At 32.1% G+C, this 20,693-nt stretch overlaps 1 protein-coding gene across 1 annotated transcript; it reads left to right on the top strand.

Annotated features, from left to right (window-relative positions):
* Positions 1 to 260: 260 nt before the first annotated feature.
* Positions 261 to 13,995, top strand: LOC110272061 (GDSL esterase/lipase At2g03980-like). Its single transcript, XM_088488858.1, has 5 exons — positions 261 to 510; positions 6,574 to 6,701; positions 6,822 to 7,040; positions 7,540 to 7,792; positions 13,662 to 13,995. Exons 1-5 carry the CDS (start codon positions 261 to 263, stop codon positions 13,847 to 13,849), a joined length of 1,038 nt encoding a protein of 345 aa, XP_088344984.1. The 3' UTR covers positions 13,850 to 13,995.
* Positions 13,996 to 20,693: the final 6,698 nt, after the last annotated feature.

The following is a 20,693-nucleotide window of genomic DNA, read 5'->3' as shown; positions in this document are numbered from 1 at the left end:
CCTCCTAAATAATTAATCTAGTTCCGTTTCTGGTCATATTAGATTTTTTTTTTCTTTAGAAGGAGCACCAGTAGGAATCTATCCAGAGAAACAGACCAGATTCTGGAACAATAACCGTTCCTAACACACCCATTTTATAAAAAAAAAAAAAAAGGGAAGCCATCACATCATAATTCATACTCATAGCAGGAAGCTATAACCCCATCATATCATAATTCATATTCATTGTTTCAAATACACAATTAAGTTGACTCCAAAAAATGAGTACCAACAACAACCATTTAAACCATAGTTTGATCCTAATCGTGTTGCTACTCATAGCATTTGCAACGAAGAGTGAGCAATCGAAACAGATTCCAGCACTGTATGTGTTCGGTGATTCACTTGTTGACAGTGGTAACAACCACTATCTGCCAGGAGAGTATTCGCAAAATTTCTTTCCGTATGGCATAGATTTCGGCACACCCACTGGTCGCTGCACTAATGGCAAAACTGTTGCTGATTTTCTTGGTGAGAAACTATATATCTAGAATCATCCATTACTATCCACATTTACTCCTATTGTGCCAATTGATTTTCTTTGCACCAAGTTTATATTATTTGATCTGTGAAAAACTAAAGCTTTCTGTTTTTATTTTTGTTGTTTTTCTGCCTCAAGATTTTGTTAAAGAGAAAGTGGAAACGGAAGACTAGAGTCAATGTCTTTCTATTTTAAAGAATCTTGAGGGAAAAAAAGTTTAATGATTCAACTAACTTAACAACTTTAAGAAAATTTCAAAAAATCTGATCTTAAAATTTTTTAAATTTAAATTTGCTTTCAAAAAAACTTCCTTTCATAAGAAACAATGCAACGCTATTCCTCTCCTCTAATGCGACATTGTTTCTCCTCTCTCCCGGTCGTGATGATTCGCCTCCTCTATATTGCGTTGCGCTGTCATTCCCGACAGGATCTTCTCACGCTGCACTGTTTACGCGCATCAACGTCCAAGATCTTTTTGCAAAAACGTAATCTGTGCACTCCCTGATGATGTCTAGCACGTGGTGTCACTGAGCCGAACTAACCACCCTCGCCGACATTGTCTCGCATTGCCATGGCGCTTCCTACGAGTGTTTGACTGCCGCAATGACAACACAAAACACAACGGCACGGCCACTCCTTCCATCACCTCGAGCAAGAACGTCGCGGCCTCCCCCTCCATCTTCTTGCATTAGATGATTTTTTTTTTTTCTTCTTCTAAATTTTGCATGATTCTTTTTATTAGTTTTAGATATTTTTTTTTTTAATTTTAGATTTTTTTTTCTTATTTTTGGATGTTTATTCTTTTTAAATTTTGGATAATTTTTTTTAGTATTTTAAAAGTTTCATACTTAGTTTTTGAATGTTTTTTTTCTATTTTTTTTGAATATTTTGTTCGGTTAGGTTTTAAATATTTTTTTATTCGTTTTAGATGTTTTTTATTTTGGATTTTTTAAAATAATTTTAGATTTTTAAAATGAATTTTAAAATTTTTAAAATGGTTTTTGGATTTTTATAATGAATTTACAACAATTTTAGATTTTTTTTAACGTTTGAATGTTTTTAATGATAATTTAAATTAACGTTCCCTTCAAAAAAATTTAAAAAAAAATTGAATATCTCATTTTTACTAGATTTTAGATATTTTTTTGTTATATTTCGAATGTCTCTTTTTAGTAGGAATTTTTGAAATGAATTTTTAAAATAATTTTTGAAAGTTTTAAAATAAATTTTTTAAAATTTTAAAACAATTTTATAAATTTCAAATATTTGTTATTATTTGATCTTAGATTTTTTTTTATATTTTAGATATTTTTTCATTAGGTTTTAGATATAATAATTTGAATTAACATTTTTTCAAAAAAAATAAAAAAAAAATTGTTAGTTAGTTGTATATGGCTGTACTTCTTGTTGATTAAATGGCTAGATTGAAAAAAAATATATATTCAAAGCTAGACATTAAATTTTTAGAGAATTCTAATAACAGATCATTGATATTATGCTCTTGAATTTCACTTTTTGTGATTCTAATAAATAGGCATATCTTTGGTATTTGGAAAATTGTTGAATCTCGACTAAAATTTATATTGGTCTTTGAGATTCATGATTTTCATTATTTTAGTCTTAAGATTTAAAATTCATTATATTGGTCTTCGAGATCTAGCTTCGGGCACTATATTGGTTCTTGAACCTTTTTCGGCCTTGAATCAACGATCGAAATGCTAAGTTAGCTCTAACTTGCTACTCTAGACACATAACTAAATTATGTATTTTTTAGCTCTTAAATAAAGCAAAATTAATGTTATTTTGAAGAATGAAGTGAAATAAATTTGCACATCGTACAAACTCTTCTTTTTCTTTTGGTTTTTACCTTGTTTAAGTGCTAAAACGAAATGTTGCTTATTAAAACAATAGTTACTTCATGTGCTTGTGCTTATATATAGCTTTTGAAAGTTATGGTTGTAAAAAATAAGATATTTGCACTTTTTTAAAAAAATTTATCAAACTAAGTCTTAGTCACTAATCAATCATCATATGATAATACGTATTTAATGTTTATAAAAAAATACAATTATATTATTGTAAAAAAATTAATAATTTAATAAATACCATTTTGATTATTCCGATATAATCCATTTTTGTTATTGGTGATCATAGACACCGAAAGGCTGAAACCCAAAATACAACTAAGTACATGACATATCTATGAAGATTCAACCACTAAATCTCTAAAATGGTCCTTTAAAAAAAGTCCACCAAAAAGAAAAAGAACCTAAATCAACACACTGTAGTCGTCAACGAGCTATAACTTAAACAACATAGTCTCCTCCTCCCATCTAGAGGTCTCGAGTTCGAGTCCTGCAACGTGTGATAAGCGTGTGAGGAGCGTATGCATGTGTTCTCTGGTACCTAGAATTGGGGGTTGTCCAATCTATCTGACAAAAAAAAAAAAGCACACTGTAGTCCAAAACCGCCGCTATGCCGCGCTGCCCACCACCTTCCCTCACTCAAAAGTCATCTGCGTTGCCCATCACCGTCTATCAAGTCCTGTTTTTAAATTTTTGCTTTGGAGATAATGTGAATTCAAATTATAATGAGAAACATCTAAAATCAAATTAAAATAAACCTCCAAAATCTAAAAAAAAATATCTAAAAGCAAATGAAAACTAACATCCAAAGAACATCCGAAAATTAAGAAAATAAACATCTAGAACTATTAAAAATAATCCAAAACATAAGAAAAAAATATCTAAAACATATAAAAAAGTCACATTTGAAACCTAGGAGAAAGAAATATCTAAAACTAGTAAAAAGAATCATCCAAAATATACAAGAAGAAGAAGGTCGTGTAGCAGTCGCTCGCGTCGACAACCATGTCATGGCGGCTGTGCAGGGTGGAGGAGATACTAAATGGCATCGCGGTGAGAGGATTTTTCAAGCAGCAGCGTCGCGACGGGGCGAGAGGAGTTGAAGGAAGATGGGGCGGTGTCGCAACGAGAAGAGTTGGAGGAGAGGATGCAGTGTTAGGATGAGAAGAGTAGCTAGGGAATGTGAGGCTCAGTAGTGCTGCAACAGCAGACAAACCAGAAGGACACGGTGACACAACTTGGAGAGGAGGGCGCAACATCGTAGTGAGAGAAGTTCGAGGGGAAGGTCACAGCGTCGAAATGCTATGGGTTGGACCTTCACTTGTTGGGCTTGTATCAAATCCAGTCTAAAATAATGGTTGGAGACAAGTAAATGTATTGGGTCATTGTTGATGGGCTTTGTAAAAAACAATGGGATCGTGGTGGTAATTTTTATTTTAGATTAGTAGAATAGAAATAAGATACTATAAAAAAAATGTTGAGTATCGTCGGATTTACTGGCGAAAAAACAAAAATAATCTGCTAGTAACCATATTACTGGCGGATTTACCAACAGGCACAATCTGATGGTATAACCCTCGCTAGTAACTAGTTACCCTCGGATTTTGCGGTGAAATATTTTCGCCGGCAACGTTGACCCCACACTATTTTGTATCCCATCAGATTTTTCTCTCAATAAATCCGACAGTAACTTCAATTTTTTTTTTTATTTTTTAGAACACAATCAGTAGTGAAATTCTTTTTTTTTTAATTTCTTTTTTACCCAATTAATAGTCAAATTCTAAATAGTAGAAATCAAATAACGATTTTATTAAATATTAAGAGTACAAATAAAATAAAAAGTTAAATAAATAAAATAGTGCTGGTCCTGCTGAGGCGGCGGACGGTGCCCCTCCAACATCATTGCAGCCACGTATTAGTGCGCATCTGCTCCTGGTACACCATCATTTGTTGCTCCATCAGCTGAAACTGCTCCAGCTCTTACCTAAGCTCCAATCTTGGAACTTAAGAGATTCCAAACTGTTTTCAGCAGTCCCTGAACCTAGTAATTTATTCTAATCCTATCTTAACCATCAAAATCTATTAAAACAAAAAATAACTCTAACTAAGTTAACTAACTAAAACTCAAATTAATAAAACTAAAACTAACTAAAATAAAATTAATAAAGAGATTTGATTAAGAACCTAGATTGCAGAAATAGAAAAGACAACGAAAAAGGGGAAGGAGTTGTAGTGGCTGCCAGAGTTGTGTTGAAGGTCACCTAAAGGAGAGACGGACGATGAGAGGAGGATTCCAGATAAGTCGTTAAGGGAGAGACAAGAGGTTTAGAGAGAGTGAAAGATGAGAGGGTGAGGAGAGAGAGACTGTAATTTGAAATGAGGGAGAAGAGGGTTCATGGTTCAAATTTAGGACAAAATTACCGTTAGATTTACCGGCGATCTACCGGTAACGAATCAGCAAGTGAATAAAACGCAGCATTGCACTAATTAAGTATACCGTTGAAAAAATTCGATCCTAAATCCAACATAATGATTATGCCAATTTTCTTTTCTTTTTCACCATTTACTCATGAGTGTCGTGTAGTGTAGGTGACAGTAGTGAGTGCGATGATAGTGGAGTGCCTAATCAGGGTAAAATTTGTCATGAAACTACTCATCCTAAAAGCTTAAACTAATAGAAGAAGGTAACACTAATGGTTATATCTGTAACATTCCCCCTCAATCAAGAGCCTATCTTTTTGGGTTTGCTTGATTTGCTATTTTTTCATTTTTTGGGGTTCACCAAGGATCGAACTCTTGACCTTTTAGATATAGAACTCTGATACCATGTCATGAAACCACTCATCCTAAAAGTTTAAGCTAATAGGAGAAGATAACACTAATAGAATAGTTATATCTCTAACAAAACTAACAGATGAGTGGTGGAGTTAATGAGAATTAGGATTAAGTTAGGATATTTACTATTTAGATGGGTTAAGACTTTAAGAATTAGAATTAGTTTTCCTTAATATATCTCATTTACAATGTAAACGAGATGACAATGCGTATATCTCGTTAAAAAAATTTTCAATTAATAGTCTGTGATAATAAATAAATAATTTTTTGTAACAGTCGAGCATAAAAATATTCCCAAATATAACATTTGAAGGAAGAGTAATACTGTCTATAAGTACATGTCTTTTTATCAATTCAATTTACCTATTCATTTAAAATTTATTATTTAATTTAATTAGATTTTGTTTAAAACAAAACTTGTACGTATAATATTTTTTTAAAAAAAATATAATAGCACCTACTCAAATAAAAATGTTTAAAATATTTTGGTATAAAAAATTTTATATTAAAAATGTACTTTGTTTGATTAGTCAGACTTTAAAAAAAAGACAATATTTTTATAACATATTAAAATTAAATCCTATAATTTATTATCTAATAATAAAAAAATATATTTTCATATAAAGATAATTATAAAATTTTTATAGTAATATTCATCATAATTACTTAAAGTATAGTTCTTACATAGGAACACTCACTAATTTTTTTTTTATTATTATTATCATAACATAAATAAAAAATGTGAATTAATAAACACAAAATGTATACATGTATAGAGAATACTAACATCATTCTTTCACTTGAATCGAAATATCCATTAAATTTTCTTTACACAAATAAAATGTGAAGGATAATTCAGTAGAATTTAGTATACTTAGGGCCCGTTTTAAAAGTTTTAAAAGTAATTTTTTAAAAATTTTGACTTATGAAAAGTAGTAGTATTAATGTCTGGTGTAATTTTTAAAATCAAATTGCAACTTTTTAAGAAGCTATTTAGGAGCTTATAGAGAAGTTAAAAAAAATGACTTCTCTCATAATACTATTACTTTTTATCATATTTTTTTATAAAATAAACACTTTTAAAACTAAAAACCCAAACACAATAATTTATTTATAAGTTACTTTTAATATAGTCATTTATTGCTTAAGTTATTTTTTTAAAAATAGCTTAATTAAGTTATTTTTCCGCTGGCCTTAATATGCTATTCATTACAATTTAGTATTATTACGAGAGAGAAAATATGTTTTAGTTTTTTTGGTTACCAGAACATATGTTTTATTTAACTTCATCAATTTTGTAATGTTACCACAAAACTAATCTACGATTCAATATTTTCATTTTAATATTTGCAGCTATCTACCTTGGTCTGCCCTTTGCCCCTGCGTACTTGGGACTTTCAAGAAGTAAAAGAAACAGAATCGTAACCACAGGCATAAATTACGCATCCGCAGGTTCTGGAATTTTGCCAGACACCAGTAATGTTAGTGTCTCATATACACACACTCTTCTACTTCAAATTTTTCATCAGCTAAATTTTTTTTTTCTTATTTTAAAGAATAAACGAATTTCTGATCCCATATACTATTTGTTCCTGAATTAGAAAACTTCAGTAATAATGGACGAACAAATAAATGGATTTGAGAGGACAATTAAGGAGATTTTGCCAAAGGGGTTAAGTAAAGAAGCAGTGGAAAAGCATGTATCTGAATCCTTGTTTCTTGTATCTTCGGGTGTGAATGATCACTTCAAAAACGGAACATTTCGTGGTAGTAGGAAATTTGCTTCCTACCTCATAAAAGAATTCAAAATACGGCTGCTGGTATGTCACATTTATTTTCATATACAATTCACGTGTAAATTGTTGCAAAAACTGATAAAAGTGACACATTTGTCGGTAGGATTTTGCCTAGAATTATTCTACTTATATACCAAAAAAATCAGATATTAAATTAATAAATTATATAAAATACAAAATACACATTAAAAATAAAATAAACATTATGTTTATTTATACATAAATATATGATGTTTTTTTTTATTAATTTTTAGGATACACATAGTATTTTTTATTTTGTATAAAATTTGTTTGAACAAAAACATACTATGTTAATTTCCTTAGATTGAATTGAGCCAATTGAACTTAGTTTGAATATGATTTTCTTTCCGCCTGCACACACGCTGCATGTCTGATTTTTTATCAAATAATACAATAATTAAAGAAACACAAAGGCATCACGTTCCTTTCATCTTCTCATTTATTATTATTATTATTATTATTATTATTGTAATTGTTTTTTTTTTTTTTTTTTGTGTGACAGATACTTTATAACCTAGGGGCAAGAAAGTTCTTTGTGAACAATGTTCCTCCAGCAGGGTGCTTTCCATCAATAACTCTGCACTCAAAACCAATAGGAAAGTGTAGTGAGAAGATGAACAAACAGATCTCCTTTTACAATAAGAAATTGCTTATTTTACTCCATGAATTGCAGACTCAGCTTCCGGGCTTTACCTTTGTCCATTCAGATCTCAACAAGAGCATCATGGAGATAAGTGAAAACCCACATAAATATGGTAATAAGAACAAAGTCACATGTCTTTTGTTTTCCCTTTTTAGAAAATATTCTTTGGTTTTCTTTCTGACTTTTGCTTGAAGTTTTGTTTGGTAACGAACTTTTGTTTGAAAATTATAAAAGTGAAAAAATCATAAGCGGTTCCTTGAAGTTTTATTTTGGGTTAATAAAATAGTTAAATTGTTGATTTATCCATTAAATATCAACTAGAATTGATAGAATTTTTTGTTAGGAGTCTGATTATTTTTTGGATAATTATTAGAGGGTTGTTTATAATTTTTTTTAATTTTTTATTATCTTTTTTATATACATTGGCTAAATTTATTATGTAAAAATTAAAAATATTAATAATTTTATTTTTTTTATTTATAGAAATTGAATGGAAGATATTTTTTTAATTTTTTATTGTTGTTTAAAAAAATTGTTAAGATATTATATTATTAGGATTATATCAAATTTTAGGTGTACTCAATTTAAATTAACCATCATAATTTACATAAACTCATTATTTTTTTACCAAAGATAGGAGACTCGAACCCGCAACCTCTTAATTGAGTATGGAAAAACTATGCCATTTGAGCTTAAACTCATTATTTAAAAGAAATGCATATTTTATTTTATAATAGGTAATGAAAAAGTTCACACAATATTTTATCTAACATACATACAATAAATGAAAATGTTTATGTTAATTAACTATGTAGATAAAATATTAAAGATGGGTAAAATTGTAACACCCTATTATACAGCCTTACATCTAGGATGTAAAATAAAGGTGGCGAGACGCTATGACCTCTAAAATGAAATATAAATAATAATAATAATAAAAAGGAGATATATACTAGGAGCCTTGAAAAACGGGTAAAGTAAAATCACAAAATAAAAAGCGCAATACTCAGGAAATGGAATAACTTACGTCCTAAGAAACCTAATGATCATAGATATGATAAAGCAAAAGAGTGGATAGATAGCCAATAAAACAAAATAACTAGCTCCTGACTTAGCCCGTGAAACTAAGGCTGGCCAGAGAATATTTACATACATATATAAGTATCCCAAAATACCCAAAATACAGAAATAAAACCTTAACTCTCCTTAAACATCTAAGAGGAACAAAATAAACAAGTTTCTTGGAGAGAAAGCTAAGTACATATATAAATAAACTGATAATCAAAAGAACCTATGGACCACTCCGCTTCAGGGATCCAGACGCCTAGCGAGGTGCCTCTCAACCTGCATCTGAAAACAACAACACAGTATGGGGTGAGAACCAGATGTTCTCATCATGGTAAAGGTGCCACACACATAAGATATAAGGTCCTGGAAATGCCAGAAGCAATCCTAGAATGCCAACACTCAGTTATAAAACTTAAATTCTAAATAGAAGCCATAAAAAGGGTAGGTGTTCTAAGGAATTCTAAACTTTCTTACTTAAACCTAACTTTATCACCAAACCGGTCTACCCTTCCTCTATTCCTCCATCACCAATGACTTAGCAGAGATAGACAACCAAACATTCAAGCACAAGTAGAAAACAGGTAGTACAGGTAGCAAATATAACAAATAGCATAATATATATTTAGTTAGGCAATCCCAAGTAATGCATAGCAGACAAAACAAACAGAATGCACATGATGTATGTCTGTCCTATGGCTGATGAGGCTCATCTGTCGGTTATCCAGCCAATCCGACAAGTCCAAAACCCTTAGACTGTCTCTCGTTGCGCATCCCCATGAGTATATGCATAGATTTTCTCATTCATTCATAATTCATACATTCATTCATCCATTTATATCTCACTCAATGGGGGATATCCATTCTCGAGAATTTATACGTGCCCGGTCACCCTTACGACGTAGGGTTAACAGAGTATCGAGTATCAACCCGGAACTCGTGGTGGCAAGCCACGGTTCTGTTACCCAGAAAAACTCGTATCTCCGATATCATTAAATTTATAAGCCGTATAATATTCAAAACCATTCACATTCATCATATATAATCATTCATCTTAGCCATAGCAACATATATTCATTTAGCCTTCACATCATTCTCTTATAAATCATCATGTTTACCCTTTTCTTCATCACCAAGTTACCTCAATTTCCTAGCTTCAACTAATTACTAAGCTTACTAATAAGATCTAGGGTTCAAAGGATAAAAATAGAGGTTTAGAGGCTCGAAACCATGTTTGAATCATAAAAATACAAGTGCTGAAAAAATAGAATGTGTGTGAACGCACACAGGTGTGCGTGCGCACACCAACCAGGAACTACTTAGTGTGCGTGCGCCTTACCTATGTGAGCGCCACCAGCAGAAAGCATACCCCGGTGCGTGCGTGCGCACTATGGCGTGCGTACGCACATGTGAAGTTATTGCTACTGCTGGGTGCGTGTGCACATCAGTGTGCGTAGGCACACACAAGAAATTCTGGTTCTGCTGTATTTTAAAAGATTTTAGTTTTTGCACCAGATTTTCAGCATCCATAACGTCCTCTACAGGATTCAATTTTTCGCAAAATTTATATCGTTCTGAAGCTTATAAAATCCTCTTTGATTTGAAATAAATCTAATCTCAATCCAACATTTGAGGTTCGAGTTATGGACTACCAAAGTTCGTAAAAAACAAGTTTTCGTTCAAAACCTCAAACCTCCATTTTCTTTAAAATTCAACTTACCATTAGCATAACCTATCTATATCATTACCACCACAGCCACCATAATAAACCATACCTCAAATCAACAGCACATACACACACCTCCCAAATGCATCAACCAAAATTATAATTTACCAATTCTAAACTTATATGCTCATGTACCCCAAGTCATTAGTTATCAATTCATCAAATTACCAACTAGTTAATAAGCACCAAAATCAACATAATATCACTTTAACATTACCACCATAATTCTTCCATAACTACCATAACCCCATTCCATAATATCATATATCAACCTTGCAAATATATCAACAAATTGTCCTTCAACTATCCAAGACATTCATATATCCTTTCAACAAGTTCATAGTCATTAATTCATCAATTCACATCTTGTTATCACTATCCACCACGATAACCCAATACACAACTCATAATATAATTCAACATCAAGGATACTAAATATTAAACGTTCCTTTACATTCCAACTTATCCTAGGGTCATCTAGCCTAAGTTTTCACAGAACATTATATATTAAATACGCGAAACCTAAACTATACCTTGGCCAATTTCCGCGTATTTATCCAAGGTAACCCACAAAACAAAGTTGTAAGCCTCAACCGTCAAAAATCCAGCAACTAGAACTCTCACCAAGCTTCCAATTAAACTTCCAACATATCCAATTGGCTCATGTCACATATTTACATGCACCTAACATAATTATCACAAGCATATTCCCAAAATTCAATACCCAAAACACCAAATTAATGAATTAACTAGAATTCTAGATAGAATTTTTACCTTACTAACGAAAAATTGGGACAGACCCGGCAAGTCCACCAAGTTAATTTGATCCTGAACACCGAAATTGAACAATTTTCAACATAATTGCTCATAAATTTTTGAAATTGGGGGAAAGTGGCTGAGAAGAGAATAGTGAGTTAGCTACCAAATTATTCCATAGATTTTGTAGAGCTCGTCGCGATGAACGTGTGGTCGCAAACGGTTCGTCAATGGAGCTTCGGATCAAAAGTTATTGAAAAATGAAATTTGAGTGAGTGTTTTGGAAAAGAAAGAGTGTTCTTCTCCCCATGGCTGTGATTCCAGCGTGTTTTCATGCAAAAATGGGGAAGAGATGTGCTGAGCCCATTAAGTGGAAGGGGCTGGTTGGGCCCACGGGCCTGGTTCGTATCCGGTTTGATCGGTTCGGCCTGTTCGGCTTAATTTTTGGCTAAATTCTTTGAAATTGGTGTCAAAGTTCTTGTTTTAAAGAGCTCTATCCTATTTTAATATAAAGTTTTCATTTCTAATCTTCCTCATTAAAATTTAATTTATTGGCTAATTATTTGCTAATTTAGCAGGGTTTACAAAAATGGTCAAGTTCATCCCTAAAAGATTATTCGTTTTTTAAATTAGTCTCTCAAAATTTTTTTTGATCAAATTTATCCTTCAAAGATTTTAAATTAATTGCATTAGTTCTTTTGTCATTTTTTTTGTTGACAGCGCCAAATTTTGTTAATATGATACGTTAAATGATACTATAACACACATAGGATAGGAGTCTTAAATGACTATTATCATGATAAGTTTATAAAATTAGATCAAATCAAAACCTAAGAGGCATTGGAATCCCTCAATATGTGGTTGATTTAATCTAATTTCATAAACTTATCATGTTAGCAGCTAATTAGGACTACTAGATGTGTGTTGTGGTGTCACATAACTTGTTAAATCAAGAAATTTTGATGCCATTAGTAACGAAAGTGACAGAAGGACAAAATGACTAACTTAAAATCTTTGAAGGATGAATTTGATTAAAAAAATCTTTTAGAGATTAATTTGGAGAATGAGTGATCTTTTGGGGACTAATTTGATCATTTACTCCATTAAAGATTAACATTTTAACATTTTATAATAACTAATAACAAATAGATATTAAGACTAATAACAACAATTATCAATGTCATTCTTATTAATATGTATATCCTCTATTCAATCTCTATAAGTTAAAAATTTAAAATTATTAATATTTCTCAGTTCTTACACAATAAATTTAACCAATTTATATGAAAAATATAACAAAAAATAGAGGAAAAAAATTTAAACAGCTTCTGACAATTATTCTAAATAATAACAAAGTTCACAACAAAAAAAGTTCTGTTAATCTTAACTGACACTTAACGAACAAATTAGCTGATTAATGTGTCACATAGACACACTCCGTTAACTCAAGAAAAAAATCGTTGACAGAGATCAGACACTAACCATCAGTTTCACAAAATTAAAGATTAAAGATAAGAGAATATATATATATATATATATATATATATATATATATATATTTTTTTTTTTGCAGGGAGCCTCATAGTCTTTCGAAAAACTTGTCATGGGTCGAGATGGATATTTACCTATTATAAAATCAAAGTCGTTTTAAATTTTTACAATCTAATTTTAAAAGAAAAATTATTCAATTTATCTATTAAAAGAGTGAATATTTGATGTTTTATTAAAGAATTATCACTATTAATGATATTAAATTATTTTAAAATTGAGAATATAGTCTAAAAAATATATATAATAAAAAATATATATTTATAATTATTAATTATAAAAAATCTTAAAAACAATTCTCAACGGTTTTACATAAATAAACAAATTTTTCATGATACTTGAAAATAATATTCCAAAAATAAGATTTCAAACATATATTATTTAGAACAAATAGTCAAACACCGCAGAAATTTCAGTCTCTTATTTTATAGTTTCTATGGTAAGATTTTATTATGTGGAAAAAAATTTAAAGCACATTTATCAATTTTTTTTACTACACATAAAACAAAATGGAGTTGTCCATCTCCTAAATTTGGTTTGTGCCAATATATAAAATGAGAAGCATTTCAATTATTTTAGTGTTCTAGGTGTTCTAATAATTTTATCTATTAGTCTTAATTATAAAATCTGTACATAATTAAAATCAATCACAAAAATTATTGAAACAGTTGCAACACTCGAAATAATTTTTTATAAGATGTGACTTATCTTTGAGAAATGATATATAGATCGAAACACTTGCAACACTTGAAATGATTTTTTATAAGATGTGAGTTATCTTTGAGAAATGATATATAGATATGTTTGAGAAATGATACATAGACCAAAATACGAGACATCTACTTGTTTGAAATGTAATGGACGCACTTGATTATAACTTGTGCAGGCATAGTGGAAGCATCCAAACCATGCTGCCTCGGAAACATCAATGGAAATGATCTTTGTGCAAACAGAAACACATATCTGTTTTTTGATGACCACCCAACCGAGAGAGTCAACCAAATATATGCAAAAAAGTGCTTCATTGACCATGCTATTTGCACTCCGCGCATAAACATTAGACGCTTTTTGTAACTTCTAATTTCTTAAACAAATCAGGTGCCTCCAAGCTAGCTGTCAAGTTCTGGATCAGTCGTACGTGTAAAGAATGGGCGCTAGGCGCCATAATAGTGTGGGCACCTAGGTTTGGGCAAATTAGAAACATAATTAGCAGGAGTTGCTTGGGGATTTTGACTTTGAGAATGGGAAGGCTATTCTTGATTGAAGCGATGAAAACAATGCCAAGCAATATGGTCAAATTGGCCACAAATTTAACATTGTGATCTAGAATTATCAGAGAAATTTAAGTTCGACCACCTCAGCCAAATTTGGCAGGTCCTCTCTTTCCTCTTTTTCCACCATGCCATTTCCTTGATTTTGAGTGGGAAATTATAACACATTACCACACATAGTCTTATATTTAAGCCATAAAATAGAGATAGCGAAATATTACAACCATTAAAGGAATATATATATATAACGAGGAACCTTGAAAAATAAGCTAAACAAAAGACCAAAATTGGTATCGTAACACTTTCATAAGGATAAGCGTAAATGTATAAGCAATATCGTAAGAAAACTAAAACATATATAAACAGATCATAATTTCAAAAATACAGATATCAACCCAAAATGTGTCTCAAATCACAAATTAAACTCCTGTTTCTCCATGTCGACCTCTAAGAGGGACAAAAGGTAAAATATACAATACAGAGAACAACTATATACATATATATACAAGTAGAAATAAAATGATAAGTCCAAAATGTAGTTCTTCGCTTCTTGAAGGCCTCCAGAATCCCAGTGAGGTGCCTCTCGACCTGTATTTGAAAAATAGCAGAAATATGTATCGAATGAGAACCGGAGATTCTCAGTATGGTAAAGGTACCCGCAAAGTCAATATAAAAAGTCCCGGGAAAGCCAAATGCGTTCCTAAAACTTCGTTTGCTCATAATTTAACTCAAACTTAAAATTAGTTCGAAACCAGAAGGTTTGGTACTCTAACTACTGGATTTTTATCTCTAAGCTAATTCTTCGTCTTTTTCTCCCTCAAACCTCCTAAACACTAATGGAATAACCCTCATCACTCCTCCGCCGTGTGAGGGGTCTATCAAAAATATACACAAACAAGCCAAATAAAGAAAGCACAGGTAGAATTCAGATAATCATGGCAAAACAATTAGGCAAACCAAAATAAATACACACTCAAGAAAAATATTCAAATGCGTATGATATATACCAAACATTCAATAGTCGGTTATATAGCCAACCCGACATGTCCTGGTTGCTAACCATTGGATAGTCCCTCTATGCATACAGCCCCAAGCTCAATAATATCTATGGAAAAATTCCAAGCTCATCCATGGGGGAGACAATCACCCCAAGCTCAAATGTATATATGCATGCCCATGGGGGAACCGGGAGAGCTAAAGTATCCGGTTATATCTTACGACAGAGGGTCAACAATTTGTCTCAATTATATAAGCCAAATAGACTTTTAATTCATCATTATCAATATCATAATAATCATTAACTACAAATCATGTATCATTCATCATTTTGTTGCTTTAACAATTCAACCATTCACTTCTCAATCTCTTCCTCAATTCTCCACCTAACTCATTCAACCTGTTCACCCATGTTTTAAAGCTTAAAGAATCGCTAACGGACCTTAAACAAGTATTAAAGGATTTTAGAAAGCTAGAAAAATGGTTTAAAACTTAAAAAAAAAACACACTTTTTAAAAAACAGGAGTTTCGCGTATGCAGGCCATATCCGCGTACGCAGAGGTATAAAATTGGATGATCTTGCATACGCGCCCCTTTGTCTGCGTACGTGAGCCCTTGGACAGGGAGACATCCCCGCGTCGCGTACCATTGCTCGCATACGCGAGGCTGTCATTTGGCCAATTCCATGTATGCATGCCATGTCCACCTACGCGGGACATCTGGGCCGAGCCTTGGGTTCACATCGCGTGTATGTTTGCGTACGCATCTGCACCAGAAACTTCAAAAAGCTGTTAATGTCAGAAAAATTAATTTTTCATACCCAACTTCGAATGAGCATAACTTTTTTGTTAAAAATTATTTTTAGTCTGTTCTTCGAATGTTGTAAACTCCACGAACCCAATTTCAAGCAAAATAAGTTTTACAAAATTTGAGGATCCGGAAGCCAAATTATGGCGCCAAAGTTGGTTAAGAATCAGCTTTGACCAAAATTTGCAAAAATCTCTAACTTTCCAAATTCCTCAATTGTAAACGATAGTTTTACAACCAAAATAGTATCAAAAGTAACCAAACCATGTTCATACATTCTCCATTCATTCCACAACATACCAACATCCATACCTTCTAATCCATTCAATCATTTTATTCATAATTTATCACCATAACCAACAGCAAACATCAACATCATCATTATCTTGTACTCATAAAAAAATTTTTTGAATTCGACACATACAAACTCATATACCCTTCATATACAAATCATATACCATATACACAATTCATTCAGTTCATATATATCTTATAGTCTTCTAACCTAAGTTTTCACGCGATATTAAACATTAACTATGAGAAACCAAAACCATACCTTGGCCGATTCCTCCCTAAGCCCAGCACACCTCAAAATGCCCTTCTTCGTCAAGCTCCAAGCCTCCAATTTCCTCACCAAATGAAATCTCAGCTCCCAAGACTCAAATCAATCCTCCAACATCCACCAATTGATTCCAACTCATACAATTTTAATCTAATACCGCACAATCCACTATAATCAATCATAGGGTTACCAAATTTTAACATTTCACAAGGGTTTAACAGTTTCTTACCTCGTCCAAGGATTAATTAGACAAAACCCAATAATTCTCACAAGCTAGCTTCATCCTAAAACATGAAAACATCACAATCTTCATGCCTATAACCCAAATTTTCGAAATTGCAAGGAGGAAGGGCTGTGTGAGAAAATGTAAATTTCTTACCACTTCGTTAATATGGTTTCGAGGAGCTTGACGCAGTGGTCACGTGGCCGCAAATGGTGCGGTGATCGAAGCTCCAGATTGTGAGATATAGAGGATTGAAGTTGGAAAAGGTTTGGGTTAGGGATCCATGGCTCCCTTCCCCAATTGCAGCATATTTAACTTGATTTAGGGGAGGAGGAGGCTGAGTGTTAGCTTTTTTATGTTGGGCCTTGGGCCCTTTTTGGGTCCGATCTAACTGGTTCTGCCCGTTAGCCCGATTTTGGGACAAAATCTTTAAAGTTAGTATCAAAGTTCGTATTTTAGTATTTCTACTTCTCTAGATTATAAAAATTTAATTTGCTAATTTCTTTAAATAATACTTAATTTATTAGCTAATTATTCATTAATTTCGTAAGGTTTACGGAAATGATGGAAAAGAACTCTGTGCCATATTTGCTTGCACTAGAAGAGTTTTTGGTTTTCTGAATTTCTCAATCATGTCAGAATGTGTAAGAACAATACTTTCTATTTTAGTGAGGGAATGCATTTATGGCTTAGCATTGATTGTAGTGAGTAGCATTTTGCAGTCGATGCGCCAAAAACTTGATGGATCTAATCTTGACAATTGCATCAAATTGCTTCAAGTAATATCATGGTGAGTGAATATCGTTCACACGAGGATTGAAGGATTGAACAAGCAACTTCTAATTGAATCTTCTAATTAGATTGGCCAAACTTTTGCAAGAGGAAAGATGTGAATCTTGAAATAATAAAGAACAGTAAAGGAAAGTGTTTGGTGTGAATGAATGCTATATGAAACAAAAATAGAGAAATAAACAGTGAATAAAGATGTTAAAGGCTTCAGAGATATTTAACTTTCAAAATAGAAAATTCTCATGTTTATTTACTTTGATTTATGCAAAAATATATTTACGAATAATCGTATATAATCAAATTCCAATTCTTTAGCAATTCAATTTCTCTTTAACTTATTTAATCGCCAATTCCTTAGTCAATTAATTAAGAACAAGAGGTTAAACACGATTCCGATTTAACGCCACACAACTTTCAAAATATTATTCCTAGCCAAGTTAAAAAATTATGAGAAAGAGTTTCAAGTTAATCCCGATATTTCCCAAAACAGAATTTTTGAATTTTTCCCAATACTTATAACCATTAAGATAAAGAACGAAACTCAATTTTTGAATAAGTATAAATGCATTAATCAACATAAAAGAAACAATCACATTATTAATCCATGAAAATTAAACAGAGCTCCTAACCCTTAACAAAAGAGAATTACTTACTCATGATAAATAGAAAAATAAAAGCTAATGAATGAGATGATAAATGCTAGATCCTTCCTCGTGAATCATCTCTTCCTTATATATATCCTAAGTCCTACATAAGAATTCAAATTCAAAATTAAATCTAATATTATCTTTTGAAGGATAAGATAACAATAATTCAAATCTAAACTAAAATGAAATCTTATCTTTCTAGAAGAAGTTAATAATAACTAATCATTCAAATCATGAATCTTTGGGTTGAATTAGAACTTCTTGGAAGAGGATCATGGGCCTGGCGCTGGACTTGGGACATTGGCGCCAGACTTCGATAAACTTTGGACCCCCGGGAGTGACAAAATCACTTGAAGTTAGGTGCCAGTATTAGGCATTGGGACCCCAGTATGTTGAAGGTCCTCTAAAGTTGGGTGCCCACTCCTGGCGCCCGGCTTGAGCCTTCCAATTCCATCAAAGGCTCTGGGCATTGCTTTCTTGGGTGATGGACTTATGAATTTGGACGCTAGACACCCTCTTTGGTAATTCTTAGGCATTCAATGCCCACCTTCCTGGGAGTTCAGTATTGTGCCTTCCTTGTTTGCTTCTTTTCTCTTAATTACTTTTAAAACTAATCTTAGATTCACAATAATTCTAAAACAACTTCAAATATATGAATAGCCATGAAACTTCATTAAAAATATAAGAACTTCAACTTAAATATAAGAAAACTACTTAAAAGATATGAAAAAATCACTAAAAATGCCAAGCATTACAATATCAAACTTAAAATTTTCCTTGTCCTCAAGCTAAAAGAAGAATAAACAGAGGTTATCTTAGTGATAAGAATCGAAGAGTTTATCAATTCAAGTCCAAGTCGAATATTTAAAATAGAAAGTGGGGTTTATAATAATCATATGATCACATGTGGATTTTTCTTATCTTGATGAATCTTGCATACTTAAGAATTAAGAATATTCAAAAACTCTAATCCGGATTATAATATAAGAATCCTATTCATATTTATGACCTTGAAAGCAGTTTACTTCTCAAAAGGTTTTAACAATTTTTCTTAACCGAGGAAGATGTTTGAAATTTTTTACTCTAAGTGTTTTATCTCAAGACAGCTCTTAATATAGATTTTCAATCGATTCTGAGCTAGTTGACTTAAGTTATTGGATGATAAAATACCACTCAGATTTAATCAATCAAGCTTCTCCTGGACATAATCAACACCACAAGCACATAACTAGGAAATCTTTTCATTCATCCAAGCATAGCTGCCCAGAGCCTCTTTGGACTCTAAATGCTTTATCTCAACCCAAATCTTAATATAAGTTTTCAATCAATAATTCTGAGCCAATTGGCTCAAGTTATTGCCTTATCGGGTGATGAGGCATCCCTCAGATTTACTTACCCAAGTCTCTCATTGACACAATTGCATCACAAGTACATAATTGGTCTCTAGCCATTGGTACTCAGAACCTTTATTATTCTTTTGTTTTTAATCTCCCCATTATATAATATATATATATTTGAAAAAGTTCATTGCTTCATGGTTTGGACCTTGGATTCTCATAATATTTCTCTAGAATTTAGTTTTTGAAGATTCTGTCTCTGTTTCCGCAAGTTTCATCCATATATCTTGAGTCTATTAATGTAATCGCATACTTCCACGACTCACCCACTTTTGTTTTAATCTCCTTTTTATTTATCAATTCTTTTCACTTGGATACCCTCTTTTTATAGAAGTGACTTATTGGAGGAACAAGCACACAAGTTTTAAGCAACTAAGACTCATAAAGAAAATAGAAAATATGATGAAAAAGAAAAAGAAAGAAACAAAAAAAAGGATGAGTATGCATGCAATATTTTTTTTTGAAAAATGATTTAAATTAAAATCCTTAAAGAAAAGAAAAAGGGTACTCGGTGATCAACGTGTGAGAGGAAGGATGCTTCGAAGGCGCTGCACTTTACCCATGGGTACCAAACTTGGACTTCTAGTGCCTAACTTGAGCATATGGCGCTAGGCGCCAGTTTGAAAACAATACATGGGTGTTGGGCACCCAAACCAGGTGCTGCGCGCCAATCCTCAAACTCCATCAAAGGTGGTAGATACCCTTCTAATGCATTCGCATCTTTAGTTATTTTTCCTTTAGAATTTTATTCACTAAGCTAATGATTCTTGTTAGATAAGCAATGATTTCATGATTTAGTGAGCATTACTTTGAGTTAGTTTGATTTCATTTGTTATAGAAGAATCTGGAGGAAAGTCAGCAAAGACAAAGGAGGAAGAAGATGTTAGGAATCATCACAAAGAAGAGGTTGAAGAAGGAGGAATCAACCAGAAAGCTCTCTGGACCAAACAGAGAGCTCTCTAGACAAGAAAGCACCAAATGAATTCTTGCGTCATACATGGGAAGCCATGCGTGCTCTTGCCAAAGTAAACAGAGGCTAAAAGCACCAAAAGAAGACCATGCGTATAACGCATGAGACTATGTATAAAACCCGCAAAATTAATAAGTAATTAGTCAATAAATTAATACTTAACTAAAAAAATTATAAAATAGATTTTTATAGTTAAATGAGGTAGAAAAAATTAAAATATGAATTTTGACACTAATTTTAAAGAATTTGGCCCAAG

This window comes from Arachis ipaensis, chromosome B5 (assembly GCF_059453495.1).
Source record: "Arachis ipaensis isolate K30076 ecotype BB chromosome B5, ASM5945349v1, whole genome shotgun sequence".
NCBI lineage: Eukaryota > Viridiplantae > Streptophyta > Magnoliopsida > Fabales > Fabaceae > Arachis > Arachis ipaensis.
Note: the sequence above shows the minus strand (reverse complement) of the source record. Positions and strands in the feature narration are given on the sequence as shown.